Source organism: Trachemys scripta, chromosome 10, assembly GCF_013100865.1.
Source record: "Trachemys scripta elegans isolate TJP31775 chromosome 10, CAS_Tse_1.0, whole genome shotgun sequence".
Lineage (NCBI taxonomy): Eukaryota > Metazoa > Chordata > Testudines > Emydidae > Trachemys > Trachemys scripta.
In genome coordinates this window covers 84,759,353-84,782,732 of record NC_048307.1, presented here as the reverse complement: position 1 = coordinate 84,782,732, position 23,380 = coordinate 84,759,353, and the positions used below count along the sequence as shown (strand labels likewise).

General features: G+C 60.4%; 1 protein-coding gene across 2 annotated transcripts in view; it reads right to left on the bottom strand.

Moving 5' to 3' along the window:
• SEMA4B (semaphorin 4B) overlaps nucleotides 1–23,177 on the bottom strand; it is a 37,647-nt gene extending 14,470 nt beyond the window's left edge. Inside the window, exons 1-4 of one of the 2 annotated variants that reach the window (XM_034784196.1) lie at nucleotides 21,574–23,177; nucleotides 19,481–19,559; nucleotides 18,955–19,092; nucleotides 5,406–5,597 (exon numbers count right to left, since the gene is read on the bottom strand). In XM_034784196.1, the coding sequence (XP_034640087.1) occupies nucleotides 5,406–5,508 (103 nt within the window). In that variant the 5' untranslated portion in view covers nucleotides 5,509–5,597; nucleotides 18,955–19,092; nucleotides 19,481–19,559; nucleotides 21,574–23,177. Of the gene's footprint in view, nucleotides 1–5,405; nucleotides 5,598–13,615; nucleotides 13,727–18,954; nucleotides 19,093–19,480; nucleotides 19,560–21,573 lie in introns of those variants that run through there. The other variant, XM_034784195.1, reaches the window with a different exon arrangement.
• Nucleotides 23,178–23,380: the final 203 nt, after the last annotated feature.

Here is a 23,380-nt window from a genome sequence, read left to right as displayed (position 1 = left end):
CCAGCCGGGCCGGTAGCGGGAGGGGCAGGCAGTCCTGCCCTGGCCATGCAAGCAGCTCTTCCCTGAGCAGCCTGGCAGGGAGCCTGCGCTGCAGCAACGGGACGTGTTGGGACAGGACCTGCTGCTTCCAGGCAAACCTGCTGGAGGTGAAGGAGAGCAACTCGCCCTGCCCCGCCCCGCCCCCGCGCTCCAGTGGGCTGCGCTCAGGATGGACCCTCTTCCCCACCGGCGCGGTGCACAGGGCAGGCCCCTGCTCTTCTGGGGGGACGGGCCAGGCCGTGCTATCCATCCGAGCAGCCCCCCCCACCCCCACAGACTGGAGCGGAGCTGTACAGAGCCCGGGCCCATAAACCAGTGTGGGCACGTGAGGCTGGGATGGGCCCACCTGGGGCAGGGACTGGAGGCAGGGCTGAGCCCAGTACAAGCCAGAGAACTGACCTGGCACGTCACGGGCAGGATGAGGCACACAGAGAGCTCATAGACTCATAGACTCATAGACATTAAGGTCAGAAGGGACCATTATGATCATCTGGTCTGACCCCCTGCATGCTGCAGGCCGCAAGACCCTTCCCTGTACTCTACCGTTGAAGTCCCCAGTCCTGTGTTTTAGTGACTTCAATCGGCTGAGACCCTCCTGCTAGTGATCCCTGCCCCATGCTGCGGAGGAAGGCGAAAAACCTCCAGAGGCTCGGCCAATCTACCCTGGAGGAAAATTCCTTCCCGACCCCAAATATGGCGATCAGTAATACCCCGAGCATATAGGCAAGAGTCTCTAGCCGACCCTTGTTGGCCATTATGTTGTTCATGTACCATTGCTTGGTTTTCCTTGACTACTATGTTTTATCATTAAACCATTCCCTCCATAAACTTATCCAACTTAATCTTAAAACCAGACAGGTCCGTCGCCCCCACCGTTTCCCTCGGAAGGCCGTTCCAATATTTCACCCCTCTGATGGTCAGAAACCTTCGTCTAATTTCTAGCCTAAACTTCCCCCCGGCCAGTTTGTATCCATTCGTTCTCATGTCCACATTAGTACTAAACTGGAATAATTCCTCTCCCTCCCTTGTATTAACCCCTCTGATATATTTAAAGATAGCAATCATATCCCCCCTCAGCCTTCGCTTTGTCAGACTAAACAACCCAAGCTCCTCTAATCTCTTTTCATACGACAGGTTTTCCATTCCTCTGATCATCTTAGTCGCCCTTCTCTGCACCCGTTCCAGTTTGAGTTCATCTTTTTTAAACATTGGAGACCAGAACTGCACACAGTACTCCAAATGAGGTCTCACCAGTGCCTTATACAACGGAAGCAGGACCTCCCTATCTCTACTAGATATACCTCGCCTAATACATCCCAAGACCGCATTGGCTTTTTTCACCGCCACGTCACATTGCCGACTCATAGTCATCCTGCGGTCCACAAGGACCCCTAGGTCCTTCTCCTCTTCCGTTACTTCTAACCAATGCGTCCCCATCTTGTAACTAAAATTGTTATTATTCGTCCCCAAGTGCATAACCTTACACTTTTTACTATTAAATTTCATCCTATTTCTAATACTCCAATTCACAAGCTCATTCAAGTCTCCCTGCAGAGTATCCCTATCCTCCTCCGAGTTTGCAACTCCTCCCACCTTCGTATCATCCGCAAACTTTATCAGCCCACTCTTGCAATCTGTCCCGAGGTCAGTTATAAATAGATTAAATAAGATGGGTCCCAAAACCGAACCTTGAGGCACTCCACTAGTAACCTCCCTCCAACCCGACAATTCACCCTTTAATACGACCCGCTGCATTCTCCCCATTAACCAATTCCCTATCCACCTCTGGATTTGCTCTAGCTGTCCCGCCCAGCACCACGGGCCCTATCCTGATCAGGGCATCTGGGTGCTACTATGTACAACAGACACTGCCCCTGAGCAACAAGCCCCAGGCAGCACATGGCCAGCGAGAACCTGCTGCATTCACCCTGCCAGAGCAAAGGGCGCCCAGTCTGAGCTGCCAGCAAGGAGGGGAGCGCTCCCCGGGGCAGCGCTGGGCAGGGCAGTGCCCTGCGAGCACCCATGGGTTGCTGGCCTGACCGCAGCAGAGAAACCCAGATGGCAGGCTGGGGTGTTACTGGGAACAGACTCCTGCCGAAGGCTGCAGAGTTTGACCCCATTGGGTGGCAGGGAACATCCCTGTGCATAGAATCATAGAATAGACTCACAGAATATCAGGGCTGGAAGGGACCTCAGGAGGTATCTAGTCCAACCTCCTGCTCAAAGCAGGGCCAATCCCCAGACAGATTTTTTTTTTTTTAAAACCACAGTTCCCTAAATGGCCCCCTCAAGGACTGAACTCACAACCCTGGGTTTAGCAGGCCAATGCTCAAACCACTGAGCTATCCCTCCCTCCCTGCCTGTCCACCCAGCCTGACGCACAGTGCTCGCCCTGCTGCAGGTCCCCACTGCCCCATCACCGCGGCCCTGAGCATTCTGCAATCGGGAACAGCTCTACCGTCCCAAGGCCCTGCCAGGGTGGGCAGTGCTGCTATCCCTGCAGTACCACGACCTGTCCCAGGCTGCCCAACCCATGGGTAGTTCCCGGCCACTGGGCAAACCATGCTTCCTGGGCTCCGACCTCACCCAGCAGCTGGGAGCAGGGCAGGGCCCCCAGCACTAACCACACAGGGTCCCGAATGCTCAGCACACAGGACAGACCACCAGACTGCCCCCCCTGGCCCTGGTGAGTGCAGCCTGAGAGCAGGGGCATGACAGACGGACGGAGGGGGGAAGTGCCAGAGCCGTGCCCATGGAAGAGGATGGGATCCCTGCAGAACACCCTGGCAAGGATGCCCCGGGGAGGAGCCTCTGCTCCCAGCAACAAGGCAGGATAGGACCCAGTGGAGCAGAAAGCAAACCCCTTCCCTCCCCAGCGACCTGCTCATGCCAGGCATGGTGGCGCTGCCTTCTCATGGGCAGGGAAGTGCCAGCACCTCCCCTCCCCCACCATTCCAGGACCCAGTTCAAAGCCACCCTCTCTATTCAACCCTCCCTGGACCGGCTCCAGCCAAACACACAGACCCTGCCGTTCCCCCGCCCCTGCTTCTCCAGCCTGGCCTCTGGGCTTTCAGGCAGCCCTCCCATGCTGGGTGCAGAAGCCTGCTCTGCAGCGTCTGCTGCTGGGACAGCCTCGCTGGGGACAGCTCTGCCTGACAGCGGAGCTCCCCCAGCTCCTACTGCCTGGAGCGGCTCTTCCATTGCTTCGCCCCGTCCATCCCTTACACCCCCAGCCTGGCCCTACCGCACGGGCCAGCATGTACCGTGGGCCTGCCCAAGCTGCACCCCTGTGCTGGCAGCCTGCCACGCAGCAACCATTCGGAGGCAAGCTGTGGCTTGCGGGGCTAGGCAGGGCACTGGTGTTTTGCAGCCTCAGCACCTAGCAGAGGTGTCACAAGCATTTCAACACCAGGGAGAACGTAGGCTGCAGGATTGCACCACGGAGCTGCAGAGCCGAGCACCATCCCACTGGCCCCTGGGGGAGGTCAAAGGGACGCTGGCAAGTGCTACACACATCACCTTGTGAGCTGGGGCCAGAGCCGCGGCGGGGCAAGCCCAGGCCCCCTCCACTCTCTGGGGTTCACTGGGCTGGTCACTATCCCCGGCTGGCCCAGGGTTCCCAGCCCACAGGGAGTTCAGCACTTTCCCTGATCAGCAACAAACACCCGACGGGACACTTCTGCCCAGCTCCGGCTTGCGCAGGAGTGGGTTCAACCCACCGACGTCTGGGCCCAAACTCCACAGAGGAGTCCCTGTGGAGCCCCCAAGCCCAGCCCCTTAGCCCTCCGGCTGGCCTACCCCAACCACCTCACCACCTAATTCCTCCCCCGCTGAGCACCAACACGGGTACAGCCCTGTACTCCTCAAGGCAACGTCAGAGCCCCTGTGGGGAGCTGTGCAGGGCAGACGTCCCCTGAGACTCCGCTCAGCCCCACACCGAGGGAAGGGTCCCCAGACTCAGCTCAGAGTCAAGTGCAGGGGCAGGGTTAGAGCGTCCCGGAGCAACACTGGCCGTCCGCAGAGAACTCTCAAGCTCCAGGCCCAGCCCAGGGCAGCAGGGTGAGGGGGGATCCCCCCGACAGCATCACCTCCCCTTGTGCAACAGGTGCTGGAGGCAGGACCCAGGCAAGCTGGGTCATCGGGCAGGTCGGGCTCTACAGTGTATAACTTTCCTGCTGTGGCCAATGAAGACAGGCAGGGGGTGAGCTGGGCCCTGGGAATCGGCCACCAGCAGGACTGAAACCCTGCAGCTCTAGAGAATGGGCCAGCCAGTGTGCACAGGCCCTAAGCAGGCTGTCCCCTGCCCTCACCTCCCCTGCCCCTGGAGCCAGCGGAGGGGCCTAGACGCAGCAGTCAGGAGCCTCTCCCAAAAGCTGCTGTAACCCAGGCCCATGCACGGGGGCCAGTGGGTTGGGGACGACTGGCATGGCGCTGTGTGCTGCCACCGGGGCAGTGGCATATCCCTTAGCAGGTGCCCATCTCCCAGGGACACGCCGTCAGCCGGGCGGGACAAGAGCCCAAAGGGCAGTGCTGCGAGCACGGGACTGAGGGACAGAGACAGACACAACCCAGCCCCAGCCCAATCCCACTGCCAGCCCAGTTGCTCCAGGGTAGCCAGTCAGACGCGTACATCACAAGCCACAGGGTGGGGAGGGCGTTTCTCTGCTCTCCCGGCTCCCACCTCCCCACCACTGGGAGCAATTCCACACAAATCCCCATATCCCGGCCCCTCCTCCCTCCCAGTGCTGTGGGCCTGGGCCACACAGTGCAGTCAATGGGGCCAGAGACACAGCCCTCCCCCCGCCCCCCATGGGGCTCCTAGCCCTGCGCCTTCAGGCCTCAGCAGGTCCCATCCCTGCATTGACTAGCACAGCGAGCGGGACACTCTGGAGAGGCCCACGGGTGACACACGTGGGTAGCGCTGTGTTGCGCGCTGTGTTGCTCGCTGTGCCACAGAGGAGTGTGTGAAAGGCGCTGCACTTGGCACACACACAACGCCAATGGCTGGAGGCCGCTGGCGGGGCCAGGGACGGGACCGCAAAGCACTGCCCGCGGAGCGTGCATGGTCTTGTCCCCGTGTCTGCTGCTACAGACGTGCACGGGCGTGTAACCCGCCGTGTACCTGTTGGCAGTGATCTGTGCCCCAAGCCACAGCTCCTTCAGTGCCCCCGCCGGGCTCCCTCCTGCCGGCCCCGCCACAACGCCGAGGGGGGGGTCTCCTTCCAGCCGGCCCTGCCCGGGCAGCTGCGGGACCCGGGACGCGGCGCCAGGAGACGCCGGGCCGGGCTCAGCGGGGCGCAGGGGGCGCGGCAGCGGAGCCGGGTCCGGGTCCCCGGCGAGCCCCCGCGAACCCGCCCCGCACTCACCGTAGTGCAGACTGACCCGCGGCACCGTCTCCTCGGAGGCCGAGAGCAGCAGCAGGGCCCAGAGCGCCGGGGCCAGCAGGGAGAGCGAGAGCCCGAGCCCCATGGCCGGGCGGGTCCGCTCCGGGCAGCGCAGCTCCGAGTCCCTCCGTCCGTCCGCCCCCCGCGTGGCGGGGCCTCCTGCGGCAGCCGGACCTGGGGGGAGAGAGCGCTCAGCGTGGGCGGCCCCGCCCCCCACGGAACCCCGCCCCACCCCATAGAACTCCGCCCCATGGAACCCCGCCCCCATGCTCCCGGCCCGCCCCATGGCCAGCCCCACGGAACTCCGCCTCACGGCACCCCGCCCCCATGCTCCCGGCCCACCCCATGGCCAGCCCCCCTGCCCCACGGAACCCCACCCCACCCCATGGAACCCCGCCCCCCGGAACCCCGCCCCCATGCTCCCGGCCCGCCCCATGGCCAGCCCCCTTGCCCCACGGAACCCCGTCCCACCCCATAGAACCCAGCCGCACGGCCCGCCCCATGGAACCCCGCCCCCATGCTCCCGGCCCGCCCCACGGCCAGCCGCCCTGTCCCACGGCCCGCCCGCCCCATGGAACCCCGCCCCCATGCCCGTTCCATGGCCCCCCACTGCCCTCCAAAGGCAGCCGGCTAGTGGGAGAGAGCGCTCAGCGTGGGCTGTCCCACGGCACGGCCGGCTCCACATGGATCACCCGCCCCGTGGCCCCTCCCCCGCCTGCTCCACCCCATGGCTGCCCCCCACAGGCTGGCGGCCAGACCTAGGGAGGGACAGAACTCAGCATTGGCCAGCCCCACCAGCTGCAACAGCCCCATCCCACGGCCTGCCCCCCACCCCTGCCCCCAGTGTCAGTGTGAGCACCCACTGCCTGCCCCCCACCAGTGCCAGCACCCCCAGCACCCCATGCCCCCACTGTGGGAGCACCACTGCCCCCTGCAACAGTACCCATCCCCCACCCTGACTGTGCCCGTGTCAGCATCCCCACTGCCACCCCACAGCATCGGAACCCCCCATGCCACCGCCCACACGCACCCGGCCCCACAGCACCATCTCCTTCCCCACACACACCCAGTCACCACCACACCACAGCAACAGAGGGTCCTGTGGCACCTTTGAGAATAACAGAAGTATTGGGGGCATAAGCTTTCGTGGGTAAGAACCTCACTTCTTCAGATACATCACACCACCGCCACGCTCCCAGCACCCCCAACAGCACATGCACCCGCCACACACAGCCCTGCCCGGGCTCCCCTCGGCTCCCAGGGGTGGCTGAGGCTGACCTGACCCCCCCTAGACATACACCCCCCATTCTGTCCCCACAGCGATCTGTCCCCCTGCACCCTCGCCGGGCTACCCCCCACCTCCCCCACTGTGTTAATGCTGCCCCCTGCTGTGCCAGTGCCTGCTGCTGTCACAGCCCTCGGGCTCGGCCCCTCCGCCCCCCGGGGCCACACACTCACCACAAAGCAATCCCTTGCTAGTGCCTTTGCAGGCAGACAGGGAGCCCTGGGGGACTTCCCACCCCTAAAAGGAGGGGGCCAGGGCTGTGAGCAGTTTGGGGCTGGCACCGTCCCCCCTCTGTGAGTGTGCAGCGCCTGGCACACAGAGCTGCTGCAATACAGAGAACAAACAGCCAGGCAGGGCATGTGGCAGGGAGCTCACAAGTGTGGGTTTGGGGCCGCCCAGGCAGCACGGGGCTCGGCTCTGTGAGCCCAGCTGGGAACTCAACAGGTTTCTCTGTATGTCCTGCCAGGCCAGTGCCTCCCAAGATGGGCGTCCGTCTGCTCCTGCCTGTGTCGGGGCAGGACACCTGGGCCCAGCGGAGTCCCCATCCTCAGTGCAGCAGAGTGAAGGGTGGCACCACTTTCCTGCGCCTGCCTTGAGGAGGGGTGACTGCACTGCAGGTCACCGCTCACCCCTGCCCTGTGCTGTGCTGGGGCTGAGGAGTGCAGCTGGTGCAGGGCCCCGCTGGAATGACTCCCATACACACGTGGGCTCAGTGCCAGGAGAAGCCTGGCAGCGTGCCCAGGGCTGGCAGACACAGTGTGGGACCAAAACATCCTTTCAGCGCCCGGCTGCAAACAAGCTCCAGCTAGTTCCCCTGGCAATAGGCCCCTGTAAATCCATCGGCACCTGGACCCCAGGCGCTTGGCTCTACCAGCCTGTCTCTCCCACCTATGCTCCTGGTTATTGCTCTGCCACTGGGGCAGTGCCGGGCTGGGCCCGAACAACAACCAATTCCTGGCCAAGACACAACTAGTTTACTTTCAGATCAGCCAATGCCAGCCAAGACTGTAGCAGTGTGAGCTTTCCCCAGTAGTGCCCTGTCAGCACCAGCTGGGACCCCAATGCTGAGAGCTTTCCCCAGCAGTGCCCTGTCAGTGCCAGCTGGGACTCCAGTGCTGTGAGTGTCCCCTAAGCAGTGCCCTGTTGGTGCCAGGTAGGACCCCAGCAGGATGAGCTCTCTTCCTCTCTAATCCCATTGCTAACGCCAGAGCCTTCCTGAACTATAGAACTTTACTCTATTGACTTAATTTAAAAATTATCTTGGGCAGCTGGGAGAGTGAGAGCAAACCATGGCCCAGAGCCAGGGCCTAGACGCCATGGGGATGGGCACCTGGAAGACTCAGACCCCATCGGCCACCTGGCATGTTTGGAGAGCTGCTGTTCACCTGCTGCTGCTCCCACACAAGTCTGAGCCTCACACAAGGGCCCAAGGAACTGACCACACCAGCCAGTGTCTGAAGCTCTGCAAGTCACCACAGGATGAGCTTGGTGCCTGCAGCCCCTCATGCTCCAGCACCGCAGGAAGGCAACTGCCTGCTACACAGATCCCCTGAGCGCTGCCTCCTCCCTAAGAGCAGCCTTGTGCCCGGAGAGAGCCAACCTCGTCCTTGGGTGCATAAATACTAGGTAGAAGTGGTGAGGTGAGCTTGCCTCTGGTGAGGCTGTAACTGGGACAAGGTGTCCAGAGCTGGTCGCTGCACGTCAAGCAGGTGGGAGAAATGCTGGAGAGAGTTCGAAGGAGTGCCACAAAGCTGATCCGGGGGCTGGAAAAGAAGCCTTGTGGCTTAAGGAACTAACCAAAGAGAAGGCTGGGAAGCACCTGGATCCAGGTCTCTAGCAGATCTGAGAGTCAGAGGCAGAGGTTTTCAGCCTTCCTGACAAAGGTACACGAGATCCAATGGCGGAAAGTTGGGCAAACTCAGCGTTGAAATGAGATGTGATTTCCTGGCAGTGAGGGTGATCAGACCCTGGAATGGCTGCGAGGGGCAGTGGTGGACTCCCCACCGCGTGGAGTCTTTAAGAGAGAGTAGATACTTTTCGAAGGGACATGCTCTGATCCAGCTTCTGGGAGACACTCTACAACTGGTGCGTGTGGGAAGCTGGGCTGGGTGGTCACGGGGTCTCTTCTGGCCTTGTCATCTGTGAGTGCCCCTGTTCAGCCCCTTTTTTCCTAGGCTACGGAGAACAGGACTGCCTGCCTTGCCCTTCACACCCCCCTAACACTCAGCTTTGCACCACACAATAACTGTAACCTAATTTCAGGCTTCAGGTGGTCACCGGTAGGGGTCAGGAAGGAATTTTTGTCCCAACACACAACTGACCAGATTCTGAATTATTTGGGGAAGTTCTCTGGCCTGTGATTCAGACTGAATGATCCATCAAAAAGGCCTTGGCCCCATGGCTTGCCTGCCCAGCGTGTTCACAGCCCACAGGGGGAGGATGAGCTGGGATTGCCCTTGCTGAGCCTTCCCCAGCAGCGCCAGGGATTCCACACCAAGTGTGGATGGAGAAGACGCCTCAGTGGTGCCTGGCCAGCAGCCTGCCATACCCTCCCTGCACACGGGCAGCTTTCCTCCTCTTCCAGGATGGGCCCAGGAACTCCTGCCCCACAGACACTGACGCTTTCTTGCCCTTATGGCTAAGGGGGCCCAGAGCGCCACTGAACGGTGCCAACAAGGCCCCAGGTGTCGGCCTTGTACTGCGGCACCAGCCCCCGGGAACAGAGAGAAGTCCTGCACTGGCCTGTTCCAATGGGATGAGCTCCCAGCAGGGCCCACATGGACGGGTTCCTTCACAGCCCCACTGGGGCTCAGCTCCGGGACAGCCCCTGGACACGACAGCCACGACCCAACGTCTGTGGCGCCTGCTTTGTCCCGGAGCGCCCTGGCTTTGAGCCCAGCTCGGTCCCTCCCTAGACAGGAGATGGATGGTGTCAGGGCTGGGGCCTGGACATTGGGTCCCTCAGCAAGTAAGGGTCAGGGCTCCCTCCTCGAGCTGCTGTGTGGGGCCTGGGCTCCCCTCCGGCAGGACAGGGGAAGGGATCAACCCTCACCAGTGTCACTGTGCCATGAGCCAGCTGCCCACCCTGCTGCAGCCATGTCACCTCCTTGGCTCCAGACACTGGGACCTGGGACTCAGGGGCCCAGAAGGTGCTGGAGATCAGCAGGGGAGGGGAGGGGAATGTGCACGGGCCCTTTGGAGACCCACCCGGGATTCCTCTGGAGGTTACCATGGCAACAAATTAGTAATGACTGTGACATTTTGCCATGGCAACATGAGTGAGAGAATCACCCCGATTTGTGGTTGCCAAGAATTCCCAGGCTCGGGCTGGTGCAAGGATCCCAGGCCCCAGCCCTGTGGGGTGAGGAGCTGGGGCCAGAGGAGAGCGAAAGGCAGAGGAAAGACCGAGCTGGGAGGCCAAGGCCAAGTCCACGGCCAGAGGGCGTGGGAGCTGGTGGCTCAGTGGGCTGCACTGGGCTCGTCACTCAAGAGACCTGGGCTCACGGCTGGCTCACTGATGAGCCCGGGGGGTCATATCCTGCCTCAGCCACATACCTACTGCAAAATTCTCCTGAGAGCGGGACCCTGCGGCAGCCAGGCAGGACTGGACTGGCGGAGAAAGAGGTGGGGGGTTGGTCAGGGCTGAGAGGCAGCAACAGGCTAGCGGGGAGCAGGGCTGGGCTAGCAGGGGCTGCAGGTCGGTGTTGGGGGGTGGGCACCGGCAGAGATGTGGGTGGGAGGAGCCCAGGGCTGGGCTAGCAGGGGCTGCAGGGGATCAAGGCACTGTTGTACTAGGTTTCAGAGTAGCAGCCGTGTTAGTCTGTATCCGCAAAAAGAACAGGAGTACTTGTGGCACCTTAGTATGCATCCGAAGAAGTGGGCTGTAGCCCACGAAAGCTTATGCTCTAATAAATTTGTTAGTCTCTAAGGTGCCACAAGTACTCCTGTTCTTGTTGTACTAGGATGTCCCAACTTTTGGGTCTTTTTCTTATATAGGCTCCTATTACTCCCCACCCCCCGTCCTGATTTTTCACATTTGCTGTCTGGTCACCCTATGCTGTACGACCCTTCTAGACTATTACATCTCAGCTCTGCTCATTCAGGAACCTAGGTACTCAGACGATTTAGCGGCTGGCAGATCACCGGTTGCCCTGTCTGTGCATGCACATGGCTTTGCCCAGGTGGGACAAATGCCCCGAGGGTACAAATGACAGAACTATCACAGAGTGACACATGGGGGCAGGGAAATCTCAGACACAGCCCGATTCCCAACCGCCCTGGAGAAGTACCTGGCACCTAGCGTTACAGAGCGGAGCCCACAGCCATGGCACCTGAAGCTGCGTGGCCAGTCCCGTCCTGTCCTTCCTGCAGCTCCTGCCTCAGTTCTGGGCCCTTCCTCTCCTGGATCACCTGCTTTGTTTACCAAATAGCTATTTCTCTTCCTTCCTGAGCTCTGTGCTCCTAGGAGACTGGCTGCTCAGCCCCTCCCTGCCCCACCTGACGGGCTTAGCCCACGAAAACCCCGCAAGGGGAGGGTGCTGCCTCAGCAGCGTCATAGCTGGTGCTGGTTCCGCAGGGACCGACTCCCCTGCAGTAGGGGCCTGGGTCCCATCGCAGAGTTGAGGGGTGCTGCAGAGGAAGGGGCTGGTGTGGTGGGGGGTTCAGCTTGGAGCATGAGGCTGGAGTGAGGTCCAACCCCCTGGAGACGCCAGCCAGGGCAGGGACGTGACCCTGGCACAGAGAGGATTTCACGCTCAGCAACTCGGACCCGCCCCCCATTGTCACCCATGGCTGCTGTTGGTTTTTCCCCTCCCTTGATGGCATCATTATTAGAGAGCAAGAGCCGCCAGTCAGGAGGGAGCACCTCTGCCATGGGACCTGGGGACTGTGACATCACCACGCGTTGGTATGAGAGCGGGTGTGACATCACCACACGTTGCTATGGGAGCGGGCGTGACATCACCACACGTTGCTATGGGAGCGGGCGTGACATCACCACGCGTTGGTATGGGAACGGGCGTGACATCACCACACATTGCTATGGGAGCAGCTGAAACGTCACAGACACGGGTGAGCCAGGCCACAGATGTGCACACACACACTCAGCGCTAGATTTTCAGTGTGAGAAGTGCTGGATTTGAACAATTAAATAACCTGCCCTGGTGGAAAGGGACTTGTGGTGAAGGAGGGGAGGGGAGACCAGCCTCTGCTGCTTTCCAGCCCCAGCCCCTTGTCAGTCTGGGGCCCAGGAGGGATTTCCAGGCAGCTGAGTAAGAGGAGAGGAAACGCACTCCAGGCCAGGCCCTGCAGGGGCTCTTGTGTTCAGATGGGCAGGGCTGGGGCACTGCTCTCTCACCAGGCTCAGGGCATCACATGGGACACACTCACTTCCTCTTGTAAACAGCAGCTGCTGCTCTGGGGAGAGGCTAACATGGTACCTGCACATTGGAAGGGAGCCTGTTGGGAACATCACCCCACGCACCCCCAATACTGGCTCCAGGCAGCACCTGTCTCCACCCACAAAAACAAACACATAGAATTTGGGATTGCACATGGAGCCCCTCCCACGGGACCCACCAGCCCAGCCACGTCCTGCCCTTGTTTTGGGGGTGTAGCCTCTGGTCTCGCCAACACCCATCAGCTGCTCAGACCACACCCCTTGCCCGTGGTGCTCACCAGGCCACCCCTCAAGTCCCTGCACTGGCTCCCTCTGACACTAAGGATGGGTCACGACTCTGTGTCAGTAACTCCTCAGGCCTGACACTCTCACTACACCTCATGCTGTCATGTCCTGTGTCTAATCGGTGTCATGTACAAACTGGCAAGACGCAGGTCCTGACAACCATTGTGTGTACACCCAGGGCTCCCGGTACCCTCCCTCCCCCCATTCAGACACTCTCCCCAGGACAAGGGAGAGGGGATCGGACTGCTGGGCCCTGGTACAGATGTGTGGGGAGGGGGGTGGTCTGCACTGACACACCAGCATCCGGAATCAGTCTCCGCCCCTTTCCTCTCTGGCTGTCTCCATGGTTACCATCAGCTGAGTGCTGGGGGGTAGTCCCGGGATCTCCCTGGGACCTAGACAGACAGACAGACAGACCGACCACAGGGCCCCACTGCAAAGCCACAGCTGCACCCAGAGCACAGGGCAGGGAACTCTGCCAGATCCTGGATGCTGCCCTCGGCCTCACAGTCAGAGCCCCCCATACAAATACACCCCCAGAGTTCCCCCAGTGCCCTGCACACACAACCAGCCCCACGTCCACACCCAGCCCCACATCCACACCAGCCCCCTGCACACACAGCCCCACATCCACACCAGCCCCACACACAGACCCCAGCACACAGCTCCACATCCACACCAGCCCTCTGCACACGCAGCCCCACATCCACACACTGCCCCCCACACAGCCCCACATCCACACACTACCCCACACACAGACCCCAGCATACACAGCCCCACATCCACATCAGCCCCCTGCACACACAGCCCCACAACCACACCAGCCCCACACACAGACCCCAGCATACACAGCTCCACATCCACACCAGCCCCCTGCACACACAGCCCCACATCCACACACAGCCCCACATCCACACCAGCCCCACACACAGACCCCAGCACACACAGCCCCACATCCACACCAGCCCCACACACAGACCCCAGCACACACAGCCCCACATCCACACCAGCCGCACATCCACACCAGCCCCACACACAGACCCCAGCACACACAGTCCCACATCCACACCAGCCCCCCCACAGCCCCCTGCACACACAGCCCCACACCCACACACAACCCCCCTACTTCCACCAGCCCCACACAGACAGCGACTGCACACCCAGCCCCCTGCACACCCCCCGCCTTGCACACAGAACTGCCCCCGCCCCCGCTCGGGTCCTCACCAACTCGGACGCCTCCGGCCCCGCAGCCCGGGCGGGAATGTCCCCGGTGGGAGCCCCCCGCTCCGCTCGGCTCCGCGCCGCCTCCTGCCCGGCGGGGCGGGGCGGGGTCTGCGCGGCCCCCTGCCCGAGAGCGAGGGGCGGCCGGGCTCGCTGCAGACCCCGCCCGGGCTCGCCAGCCCCCCAACCCCGGCAGCTGGGGCCCCGCCCCGTGCTCAGGGGCTGGCCGGGCCGGGGGGAGGCGGGGGTCACCCCGCAGGGCTCCGTCCCAAGCCCCTGCCCTGGGCAGCCCCAGCCAAGCTGGGAGAGGAGACACGGGGGGCTGGAGCGCTGCCCCCGGGAGCTCTGGGGACAGGAGTGGGTCCGTGTGACCCGTGGGACGGATTCTCCATCCCGGTCCCTGGCCTGGGGGCTCTGTCCCAAACCTCTGCTCAGGGCTGGGAGCAGGGATCCCTGGGCAGGGCAGGGGAGACTGGCTGGTTAGGGGGCCCCTCTGTGTGCTGGGGCCAGGGTAACAAGGCAGCAGGGCGCCTGCCCACTTTTAGCTGGGCACCGCCGCATTCCTCGGGTTTGTCCCCTTTCCCTGCCTTCGTCTGGGGTAGGACGGGGGAGGCCATTTCGCAGAGTGCACCGCTGGCGTGACCTCACACACACTGTGCACAAGAGGTCACGCGACAGGCATGGGATCGCCCCGTTCCCAGAAGTACCGGAATGCCCAGCGTTCTGGGGGTGCGGGAGCGACCCTCTGACAACGGGGCGGGGAACGGCGGGCCAACAGCATCGCAGGCTCTGGCAGGCAGGAAGCATAGGCTTGTCTGGGAGCCAGCAGCAAGTCAGAGCAGGAGGCCCCCAAACACTCCCGCTCCTGGGACCGCAGCAAGCTCCAGGCGCAGAAAGCAGCATCTCATGTCCGGGTGAGAGCCCAAAACGGGGTTATGGGGTGTCACTCCATGGCAGGTCCAGCAGCCCCATCCCCTACCTCCAGAGACATTTGGGGATGCCTCTTCACCCCAGCCCACGCCATGGGCCGCAGCTGGCGTTTGCAAGGAGGGGTCATTCTCCCCCTGCCCTTTTACAGTCTGCAACACCAGCCCCATGCCCACGGCACTTGCCCCCTGCTCCATAGTCAGCTCCGGAAACTCTTCAGCATTTCTAGCCCGTGTGGCTGCAAAGGAAAGTTAAAAAGCATGACCCACTTGTAAGCAATGGAGGGAGGTCTGCCTGAGTCTGCAGAGAGCCTGAAACCATCTCTCTAACTGGGGAGCTGCCCCAGGCATCTCTACAGGTGCGAAGCCTGCGTGTGCCAGCGGGTGGTGCGTGCAGAAAGCTCTGGACCAGGGGCCAGCGTGAAATATGCTGATCGTAACGTAATGAAGAGCAGGGCAGGGTGACTGGCTTAGCGGGTGCCTCACTTCCATTCTGAGTTCAGTGAACCCTCTGGCACTTGAACATCTCTCTCATGCTGCTGCAGCCCCAGAGCCTGGCTCCAGCTTGACGCAGAGCCCCTCGGCCGTGTCGCTCCCGGGCAGCGCTGGCACTGGGGAAGGTTAGGGCAGGGGTGAGTTTTGCGTGGACTCCCCAAGGTTGCAAGGCTCTGGCCCAGTCGGGTCTCCAATGGCAGGGAGTTCTACAGCTGCTTCTCCACCAAGAGCCCCCTGCCCTAGTGGTTCAGAAGGAGAGAGGCTGGACTTCAGCCAGGCCTTTGACACAGTCCCCCAGGACATTCTGATAAGTAAGCTGGAGAAATGTGGCTGGACAGAACTACCATTAAATGGACACGTAATTGTTTAAACAACTGCAGACAAAGAGTGACTATTAATGGAATGACGTCAGGTTGGAGGGAGGCCTCAAGTGGGGTTCCACAGGGATCTGTTCTGGGTCCGGTGTTATTTAAGATCTTTATTAATTACCTGGATGTAGGACTAGCGAGCATACTGATTAAGTCTGCAGGTGACACAAAGCTGGGGAGAGAGTTGCCAGTACTTTGGAGGATGGAGCTAAAATTCAGAGAGATCTGGATAAATTGGAGAACTATTGACAACAAAACGAAATTTAACAAAGACAAACGTAACGTGCTCCACTTCAGGAAGAAAAACCAAACGCACAAATACAGGATGGGGGATAACTGGCTGGGCAGCAGCACGGCTGAGAAGGATCTGGGAGTTGTGGTGGATCACAACCTCGATATGAGTCAGCAGTGCGATGCTGTTGCAAAAAAGCAAATGCAATTGTAGGTTGCATTAACAGAGGATCGCATCCAAGTCACGGGAGGTGATTGCACCGCTCTACTCGTCACTGGTTAGGCCTCAGCTGGAGAACTGTGTCCAACATTGGTCACCAATGTATAGAAAGGATGTAGAGAAACTGGAAAGCATGGGCAGGCGGTGACCCTGCCATCCAGGGAGGCTAACCTCTGGCCCCACCCCTTGTGCCTGAGGCCCTGCCTCTCCCCCTCCTCTGCAGGAGCTGAAAGCACACTCACCATGCCTCCCCCCCCCCCCAGCCCCAGTGACTGGACGGCTGGGGGCAAGGCCCCAGCCCTGGTGCGCTGTAGCCTCAATGCCCACAGCCCCTGGGTGACGCGGCCACAGCACCCCCAGCCCTGGTGCTCGGGCAGCCAGGCAGCGCGGTTGCTGCACTCCCAGCCCCGGGTCTCTGGGTGGCCCTCAGTCCCGGTGCTCGGGTGGGCAGCCTCGGAGCGCCAGGCAGGCAGTGCGGTCCAACACCAGGCGGCCCCGAGTCCCTGCAGGAGGCACGCTGGCCTGGAGGCGGGGCCACAGTAGGCTGTTTGGGGAGGCACAGCCTCCCCTTACCTACAATACCCGCCACCTATGCTGGAAAGGCTCCAGAGGCGAGCAACAAAGATGACCAAAGGGAAGGAATGCAGCCATACGAGCAAAGGCTGAAGGAACTGGGTATGTTCAGTTTGGAACAGAGGCGTTTAAGGCGTTTCAGATACGTGAAAGGCTGCCATGAAAGAGTGAGAAATGTGTTCTCTTTTGCCGCAGAGGGCGGGACAAGAGGCAGTGGGTTCAAACTACAGCAGAGCACGTTTAGATGAAATCTCAGGGAAAACTTCCTCACTGTGAGAAGAGTGGGACAATGGAACAGAGGCCTAGGGAGGTTGTGGAAGCTCCTTCACTGGAGGTTTTCAAAAGGAGACGTCTGGAGCCACCTGTCTGGGATGGGTTAGAAACAACAAATCCTGCTTCTTGACAGGGACTAGACTAGATGACCCCACGGTCCCTTCTAACCCCATGGATCTATGATTCTAGGCATCTCAGGAACAGCCAGACCGAAGCCAGCGAGAGCTCGAGAGATAGGAAGCAGGTTGGAGGATGGACAGGGAGCTGGGGCAGTGTGCGGAGGCAGGCCGTGTGCTCTCCTCAGGCCTTGGCTCTTCCAGATTTACCCCGCAGACCCCTAAGCCTGACCCTTCACTGGGCGTGTGGCCCAGTGCAGAGAGCTGGAGCCAGAGCAGCATGTGGGGCTCTCTGGGGCAGACCCTGGAGCCAGGTCCATCCCTTGTCTCTTAGTGTCAGTGGTAAGGAAAACCTTCTACCTAAAGCAGCGTGGAGGACCAAAGCAGGGAGCAGCAGGGCAAAGGCAGCCCTGGAGCAGGGGACAGGGATATGAGCAGGGATATGAGGTGGGGTGAAGCTCCTGGCACTGGGCCACATGGGTGGTAAAGGGCTGAAGTGCCCACTCCAAGGGCCGCAATGGGAGCAAGGGGTTGTGTGCTCACCGGGCATATCGCTGAGGCTTGCGGGGTGGAATCAGGGAGAACCTGTTCCTAGCAGGCACCGTTGGGTGCCTGTGACACTTGGTGTAGCTGGACCAGGCTGGGCAGAGCTGGGAAATGAAGGAGCTCTCCCAGGCAGCTGGCGAGGGAGCAACTGGGCCAGATGTGCACAGCCCAGGCTCTGCTTTGGCTTAGGGTGGTGGAGGGGCAAACCCTACTGTCTAGGCCCTCTCCTGGCACCAGTCACTGCAGTGCCAGGGCTCTGCCTACAGATGGGCACGTCCATCACAGGGCAGTTGGGTGACCCCTCTGCAGAGCTGCCGGGTCAGAAACCCCGAGCGGCCCCAGCCTGCATGCTGCAGGGCAGCAGAGCCCAGGCCCAGCTCCTCTGGCCCTGGTCAGGCTCCGCTGGGCTGACTGTCATGCCCAAGGCCTTATTGGAAATTCTGTGTGGCAGGCGGGCACAAGCCCACCTGCTTCTAAAGGCCCCTTCCCCAGCCTTGCAGGAGGTACCACTGGACCCGGGATCCAAATGAATACAAGGGACAACTAAGGAATAACAGGGAGGGGAGTGTAGGTCACAGGTTCAGAACTAGGGATCCAGAGGGGGACACTGAGCAGAGAACCCCACTGCCGGCTCCGGTTCCCCCACCCTTTGACATTTAAAGCTGGCAGGCGCCCCAGGGGCCCTGTGCTAGTTCATGTTAATCCAGGGGCTGGTCAGCAGGCTGCCCCCCCCCCCCCTGCAGGGTTCCCGGCTAATTCATGTTCCGGCTCTGATTCTCTGGCCCTGGGGCTGCCGAAAGCACTGCCCCTCGCCACTAGCAAATAGCTTTGCCTGCAGAGCCCGTTGGAGGCAGCACGGTCTAGTGGTTAGAGACAGGCCTCGTACCCAGGGATTCCACCGTCCCCGACGTTCCCTCTGCAGCCCTGGGGGGAGCCCTGCCTCGCAGGGGCTGTGACTCAGAGTTCATGTTCGCTTGGGGTCAGGCGAGGTAAAGGACTGGTACGGAGATTCCTGCAGCTGCTCTGGAATGGCTTCCCGTCCCAGCCCAGCTCTGGCTTAGGGGAAACAAGCAGCCAGCCAGCCCAGCTGCCCTGACTCATTTGCTGGCAATGTGCAGAATCACTTGTTTCTATGTAGGGAAGGCTGAACCGGCTCCAACCATTTGGCTGAGTTGGCAAGATCTCAGCAGCCCAGATGTGCTGCAGGCTGCGTCCTGACTCCACGGGCCCGGTGCCCAGTTGTGGGGGGGGATTGTGGTAATGGCGGCCGACAGGAGGCAGGGGGTGTCGCTGGGGCTGGGGGGGGGTCCGGGTGTTTATGATCTAAGGGGGCTGGGAGCCTCCTGCTGACATCCTGACTCCTCAGACTTTGCAAAGGGTTCCCCCACTTGCTGCCAGAACAGCCCCTGTGTAAGCACCACCGTCAGAGCACCTAACTAGCCAGCGCAGTTCACAAGGCCCTTGCCCACCCTGGCTGGTGGGGGGCTGAGGTTCCCTGGGAGCGGGAGGGCCGGGCAATCCCCTGGGACAGGAGTGAGCGGGGGGCGTCTGTGCGTGTGGTTTGCAAAGGGCAGGTGCTGGGTGTCGTACTCACAGCGATAATACAAGGCCCTCGGTTCCGACAGAATGTCAAACAGCAGCAACTAAAGCTAACCATGTAGTGATCGGCAGGACTGGATACCCGCGACCCCTCTCTGAGCCAGGCCTGGAGGGACGTCACAAACCCTGCAACCTGGAAAGGAAGTGACTGTACCAATATTTCAAAAGGGTGAACAGGACAAGCTGGGTAATTCTAGCCAGCCAGTGTGACAGCGATCAGAGCGTGGAACTGACAGGGACACACTCGGGAGGGCAGCACAATGAATGCCACTCGACAGTTTTATAGAAAACACGGCTTGTCAAAGAAACCTGCTGTTGTTTTCTGATGGGAGTACACACTGGGCTAAAGGGGACTGTGCTGACACAAGATTGCTTAGGGATCCTTCAGGCATCTGTCTTAGCACCACACAACATACTGAACACAAAATTAGCCTGATACAAAATCCATACAGCCCACGTTAAATGGAGTGAGAACTGGCTGACGGACTGTTCTCAAGAAGTCATTGTAACTGGGCACTCACCATCCAGTCGGGTCGTGGCTAGCGGGGCTCTGCGGGGGCTGGTCTTGCTCCAGTGCTGTTCACTGGCTTTCTTGATGACCTGGAAGGAAACATAAAACCACTGCTGGCAAAGTGTGCAGATGACAGGCTCTGGGCTGGGCACAGGGACTGCTGCATGGGGGTCTCTGGCCTGCAGGAGGCAGGTCACACTGGCTGAGAACAACGCTCTGGTCTGCGGGGCGTCCGGGCACCGGCGAACCCAGCTGTGGAGATCTCGCTGCAGGGGCTGGCAAGGGAGCGGCTCAGGTGCTAGCCCCAGCTGTGGCTGCAGAAAGCTGCACGGCCCCCAGCCAGAGAGGAGGCGACAGGCACGTGTCCTTCCAGTGGCACTTGGCCGGGTGAGGCTGAGTGGGAGAGAAGGTTTCCCAGCAGCCCTGGGGAGGAGGGAGCAGCCGCAAGGAGCATGCCTGGCTGGGGGTTTTATCCTTATGCACCCACTGTCTGGAGAGAGCCCGGCTGAGCGGGCAGAGCCCAGGCTGGTGCGCGTCCCTGGAACCCTGCCCTCTCGCCCCCAGCACTGCCTGTTTAGCTTCAGTCCTTCCCCCTCTGCCGGGCAGGGGAGGGGGGTGTTCAGCTCTGGGCCCCTCTGCCCAGGCTGGCACTGGGGTGGGGTGGGGGAGGGTTAGGCAGTCTGCCCCCAAACTCCTCCCTTTGCACTTGTCCTCCCCCTGCCAGTGCCCCACGCTGCCCGCAGCCTGCCTGGGAACGGGAGGGGAGCGTAGTCCTGGGCTCTTAATGTAACCCCCCAACACTGTACACAGACCCACCGTGCCCAGCCTCCTTAACCACCAGGTGTAACAACTTGAATCCTGTGTGCAGATGGGGTCGCCCCATCTCAAAACAGATATATTGGAATTGGAAAAGGTTAGAAAAGGGCAGCAAAAATGATTAAGGGAATGGAATGGCTTCCATATGAGGAGAGATAATAAGACTGGGACTTTTCAGCTTTGAAAAGAGACAGCTAAGGAGGGATATGAGAGAGGTCTATAAAATCATGACTGATGTGGAGATAGTAAATGAGGACGTGTTATTTACTCCTTCTCATAACACAAGAACTAGGGGTCACCAAATTAAATTAATAGGCAGCAGATTTAAAAGAAACAAAAGGAAGTATTTTTTCACACAACGCACAGTCAACCTGTGGAACTCCTTGCCAGAGGATGTTGTGAAGGCCAAGATTATAACAGGATTCATAAAAGAATTAGATAAATTCATGGAGGATAGGTCCATCAATGTCTATTAGCTAGGATGGGCAGGGATGCTGTCCCTAGCGTCTGTTTGCCAGAAACTGGGAATGGGCAACAGGGGAAGAATCACTTGATGATTCCCTGTTCTGTTCATTCCCTCTGGGGCACCTGACATTGGTCACTGTCAGAAGACAGGATACTGGGCTAGACGAACCTTTGGTCTGACCCAGTCTGGCCGTTCTTATGTTAACTATGTGGGGAAAGCAGCCAAAACGAGGACTGTCTGCAGCTCAGTCCTCAGCCGCCCCGGAAACCTGCCCAACACTCTCCAAAGGCGAGCCTGGGGGCTCAAAGTCATCACTCAGCTAGACACTGACCATCACTGACCGAACAGATCCTGGATTTACGGCTTCTGACCATGATCTGTAGCCCACTGACAGCCCCTTTTTGTCCTCTGACTGCAGAGGTGTTAACAGGCCACTGTTTGCTAACTACTTCTGCAAACCCGTCTCTTCCCACGTGGGAGGCTGGGCGAACCTCTCCCCCAGCCACTGGGTGGCTCCATAGCTTCTTGCCTCCCCACCAAAAGTTGGTCCAATAGAAGATGATGTTTAAAAAACAAAGTGAAGGTACAGAGTTTAAGCATAGAAGTTTCTGGTTATTAGGGAATAACGTGCAGATTATCAAGGGGCGCGAAGTTCGGTTTAAGGTCGGGTGGCGTAAGGAATACAGAATCTGCAATATCCTCGATTGGGGGTAAAAGGTTAACGAGTCAAAGTGCAGACATTGAGATATGAGGGTATGTTGATATAATGGCTCTGTTCGGGTGTGGAGCATGAGTGGATACAATGATGAGGATAGACTGACCCTCATTTGGGGAGATTTAACGTTCAGTGAGTTTATGGTTCCAGTTCATATGGTCCAACGGACAAAGTCTCTCGGTGCCTTTCTCGTGGTCGATGCACGATGTCGCTCCGGCTCGCACCTCCTGGTACTGTTGGTGGCCGGTGACATGTTCAGTGTAGATGTCCCTGGACCATCGGATGGTGTCTGAGACCATGAGGCGCCGCATAAGCCGTGTGTAGCGTCGACCGATCTCGCAGGTCCGCAGAACGCGCTCGTTGCAGGGGTCCCAGGTGCCCAGGGCTCCGACGATCAGGGCATCCATCTGCACCTCATAGCCCTTTGCTCTCAGGGTGTCAGACGGGGGGTGTACGTTTCTAGCTTACAAGCTCGGGCTTTGCGAAAGGCTGGGGTCCTGTTCTCAAAGGAGACTGTGACATTGACAAGGATGATCTTTTTCTGGGCCTCTATTACCTCACCCCCTTGTCTCTCCCGCCATAAAGGCAGGCAGCTGCTGGGTCACAGGGGCTGGGCTGCAGCCCTGGGGCAGGACTGGAGAGACCCAGCACAGACATGACCCTGCCTGGCTGGCCCCCTCCCCTCCAGCTGACTGCAGCTCCGCTCCGCAGGCCTGGGGCACCGTCTCTCAAGGCATAGACCCATCCCCTCTGTGCCAGGGCTCAATGCTGGGAGGGCCAGAGATCCCTGCACCACTTCTGGGACCTTAGAGTCACTGCTGCTTCCCCCATCTCTGGGATTCCCGGACCCAGAGGCCAGGAGTTCAGGGCCTGGGACCCTCCTGACCCCGTTCCTGCCCCTGAGTGCCAGTGTGGATGCGGGGACACAGCGCTGCTGTCGCACAGTTCAAAGGGGCGCTCTGCTCCACCCCTCCCCACTGCACCCTGAGGAGATGGGCAGCTTGGGCGGCCATGAGAACTGGCAGCTAGGGCTACATGGGGAACAGTGCCACAAGGCTACTGAACTGTGGCTTGGAGATGCCAGCCCCCCGCGGTCCCACGCCACCTCCCAACCTCTGGGCTCCAGCCCTTGCTCTGCCCAGCTGAGCGACTCCCCTCCAGTGATCCATGCACCTCCGCAGGGGTCTGCAGTGAGACCAGGCAGTCTGTTCCAGCCCATTGGGTTGTTAGACTCCGGACAGAGCCCGAGCAGACCTCAGGGAGCGCAGAGACGCCAAGGTTGAGACCGTTCAGACTGGCCCATGGCAGGGCTCCCCCCAGCCCCACTGCTCTGCCAGGCTGTCCCAGGTGAGCTCCTGCGTCCCTCCGGAGACCAGCTCTTACCCCAACCTCCTGTCCCCTGCTGAGTTCACTGGGCCACCTGCCTGTGCAGTGTGAACTGTCCAGCCTTCAGGGGCCGTTGTCTGTCTGGCTCCTCCACTATATGGGTGGGCTCCAGCCCAGTCACACCACCCCAGACACAGCCGCCTCAGGGCTCCTGCTCTGCCCTGGGACCATTTGAACCTTTTTGCACCCCCTGGGTAGCAGTCCCTCATCAGGAAGTCACTGGCCTGCACTTCATTCATAAAAACAACTGATGAATCCACTTCAGCAGAGCTGGCACCAGACGAGACCGGGACCCCCAGGTGCCAGGGGCTGCCCTGGAAGACCCTGCCTCGGCTGCACACGCACACACACACACACACACACACACGCTTCCCCCCCCAGTATGTGTCAGCGCCCCACGGCTGGGCCAGGCGTATCACACACACTCCCTGACACCCTGTGTCAGCGCCCCACGGCTGGGCATATCACACCCGCTCCCGCCCCCCGCCTCATGTCAGAGCCCCATGGCCAGGCCAGGCGTATCACAC